Below are 3,122 nucleotides of genomic sequence, written 5' to 3'. Positions count from 1 at the left end.
TTCCGTACGTTGTGGGGGAGGAGCGCTGCCGGCAGCACCCGTTTGTGCCCCCCGCAGCACCTGCTTCCTCCGCCACTCGTAGCCTCCCACGCGAGGCGGAGGCTGGCGGTGACGGGGGCGGCAGTAAGTCGACAAAGCAGGTGGGATTACTTGCACCGACTCCGCCAGAGCCGCACGCCACAACAGTTGTTGAGGCGCCACCGCAGACGGAAACCGTTTTAAGTGGTGGGGCGGCGCGGTGCGTCGTGAGCGGCGGGGAGCAGCAGCCACCGCAGCCACCGGGGGATGTGCGAGCGACGGCTGTGGTGAAGGCGCTGGCAGGGGGTGGGCCACCAACGCCGCCCCGCGCACCAACGCCTGGGCAGGGGGCGGCTGGAGCCAACGCCCCATCCTCCTCGGACAGCCCCTCCGAGGCGGCGCTGCCTCACCGTTCATTGCTTGTCAGGGAAAACACAGGCGGTGGCGCCACGACGCGCTCTCTGGTGGTTGGAGAAGCAAAGGAGGAGGAATACAATCTCCCGGCGACACGGCTACCGCCGACTAATTTGCCTTCGCCGGCGGAAAAACCATCTAGAGCGAATGAAAAGGTGCATCCAGCCGCATTTAAACCATCTGCTTTTTCGGCTGCACAGGAGTTAAAGGAAAATGCTGCGCCACCTGCGTGCAGTCCGGGGATGCTATCGGTGCCTCCGCCTCCAGAGAAGAAGCAGGACGCGGCCGAGGTGTCACATAAGCCACCATGCCATATCTCCGCATGTAAAGAAGTGGAGTTGGTGGCTGCCCCTTCTGTTGACACTCACCCAGCCTCTCTCGAGAACCCAAACTTTGCTGTTGTGCATCGCGAGCTGGAGACTGAACGACGAAGTCTGGAGATGCTGGAGACGCTTCTTGAAGAGGTCCGTCACGCGGGTATGGGCTTGCTTGAGAGCCAGACCCCGCCAACGGAGGAAGATGCAAAACAAATGCCATTAGAGGAGATGAGGAAGCCTACGTCGGCGGATGGCGTGCAGCAGGCGGCGAAGAAGTCGTCGCACACAGGGTTGTTTCCAAAGGCTCCCTCACCCTCTTTGATTGCGCAGAACCCGCCGGCCGACGGAATTGGGTCGTTGCGTCTTTCAGCCACGCAACCTGCCGCCGCAAGGCGGGACTCCGCTCCGTTGGGTCCTTTATTTGAGCAGCCTCATGCCGGGCAGGCGGCTTGCGGGCAGGGGAGCGGCGAAGGCAGTGGGCTGTTGGTGAAACTTCTTGAGGAGCGATGGCGACAGTTCGAGGCGAAATCTACGCAACAACGGGGTTCGGCGGGGCCCCGGTCTTATGAAGCAGGGCAACGTTCGGTGAACCGCTCGCCGATGTACCACAACTCTCTTACAGACTCAGCTGTGAGGACCTCTTGGGGCAACTTGCAGGACGGCAGCGGCGGCAACAAGCCAAACTTGTTGCCGTCGCTTGTAAGGGGGCTGTCGCAGGACGGCAACACCACGCAGCAGCCGTCGTACGACTATAAGCGGCGGCCGTGGGGGCGCTACACTATTCTTCGAGACTTTCCAACAAGCGCGACAGTGCAGCGGCGCCTTTCAAGCGCACCGGGAAACTCACATCGTGATGACGAGGGCCACACACTTTTTCCCACGATCAGCTCGTGCTCATTTCAAGGTCAATCCCAACTCTCGGTAGAAGATGCCGAGTGGGAGGAGGTTTCTAATGCCAACATGGGGCTGAGTCAGAAGTACGCGTGGCTGTGCCGTCGGGCGGGTATTAAGCCTAACAGCATGTTGGTGCATGCACTCCCTGACGAACCGGGCGCCTCCGTGAGACGCATTGACAGCTCCATGAACTACATCGGCCCCAAGGGCCTTATGCCCCTCCTGAAGGTGCTGCAGAGTAACGTTGGGCTGGAGTACCTTAACCTCAGTCGCAATAACCTGGAGAACGACGAGGCGATCCAGCTTGTGAGGCTACTCATGACGGGCAGTGGGGCGACCCTGCAATTTCTAGACCTCTCCAATAATCCCATTTCCCTTGCGGGGGGTGCGGCGCTTCTGCAACTTGTGCAAGCGAGACCCACTTTGCACTCCGTCCGGCTGTGGGGAACGCTTATCCCGCAGCAGGTGAGCCGCAGCATTCAAGAGGTGTGCGACTCCAATCGCACTGACAAGCTGTAAACATCTCACACTTCTTCCCGAAGAGGAGTAGAACATTGGAGGCTGCGGCAGCGAAGAGAAGGAAACAAAACCAAGGATGAAATTATCCGCAGGCATACATGTTATTGTGTTGATGTGCTTACTTTTTAACATAAACTCTTCACCTCGTCTCTTCGTCCAGCCGTCGTTCTTTTTTATATATTTTCTCCTCTCTTTTTACCCCTTTTTTCGCCATGGAAAGGAGTTTCGTGGCTCCAATTTCCTGCCTGTGATGGCAGGGCCGTGCGTCGGCGCCATCGCGTCTGTATGTATCTGCAATTAGTTTTTGTTTGTTTGTGTCATGCAAATACGAACGACCGAAATGTATCGAAAACAAGTGCTGAGACAAAGAGGGAGTGTGAAAGGGAGGTATAAACATCAATGAACCCAACACCGTTTTTGTTTGTTTTGTTTTTTGTTTGCCTGTTTTATGGAGTCTGTTTTAGAGTGCATGCGTGTTTGAATGGGGTGGGCCTCCATCGGTTTCTCCGTTGCAGTGAGCACCGTTGGACGGCGTGATTTTTTTTTTTTTGTGTGTGTCACTTAGAGCGGAAGGCGTTGGGGCTGGGCGCTGAGCGACGGCCCTCGAGGAAGAGAAAGGGAAGGAGAAGAGAAGAGAAACTCCCTCCTCTCTCCCCGCCCTGCTATTCTCTTCTTTTTATATTTATATATTTGAAACGCCTCTTACTTCATCTGCCGCTTTATTTTTTGTTTTTTGTTTCTGTTGGTGGTGCTGCTGCCGCCTTGCATCGCTGCCGTATTTTCGTTGTTTCGTCTGTGTTTATGTGTCCGCGTTGCCTGCTCTGAGGGGCAGCCGCTTTTGGTGGAAGCGAAGGGGGAGAGGAAGCAGGGCGGCGGGTAGAAGATGCTGCCCGGGCGACAGGGTAGTGAGCGCGCAAACTTTGTGGTTGCTGTCCGCTGCCGACGCCTCGATGCCCGCGA

The 3,122-nt window shown here is 57.0% G+C and overlaps 1 protein-coding gene across 1 annotated transcript in view, besides 2 other annotated features; it reads left to right on the top strand.

Moving 5' to 3' along the window:
* The window catches only part of TraAM80_05556 (uncharacterized protein), a gene marked incomplete at both ends in the record, with an annotated part of 2,229 nt that extends 67 nt beyond the window's left edge, over positions 1-2,162 (top strand). Inside the window, one exon of the mRNA XM_029382430.1 lies at positions 1-2,162. This exon is cut by the window's left edge and continues 67 nt beyond it. Coding sequence (XP_029237734.1) covers positions 1-2,162 — 2,162 coding nt within the window.
* Positions 2,163-2,578: 416 nt separating this feature from the next.
* Positions 2,579-2,609: a microsatellite.
* Positions 2,610-2,770: 161 nt separating this feature from the next.
* Positions 2,771-2,800: a microsatellite.
* Between the last annotated feature and the right edge of the window lie 322 nt (positions 2,801-3,122).

The sequence above is a fragment of the Trypanosoma rangeli genome (assembly GCF_003719475.1).
Source record: "Trypanosoma rangeli strain AM80 chromosome Unknown Tra_15.4_contig_00183, whole genome shotgun sequence".
NCBI lineage: Eukaryota > Euglenozoa > Kinetoplastea > Trypanosomatida > Trypanosomatidae > Trypanosoma > Trypanosoma rangeli.
Note: the sequence above shows the minus strand (reverse complement) of the source record. Positions and strands in the feature narration are given on the sequence as shown.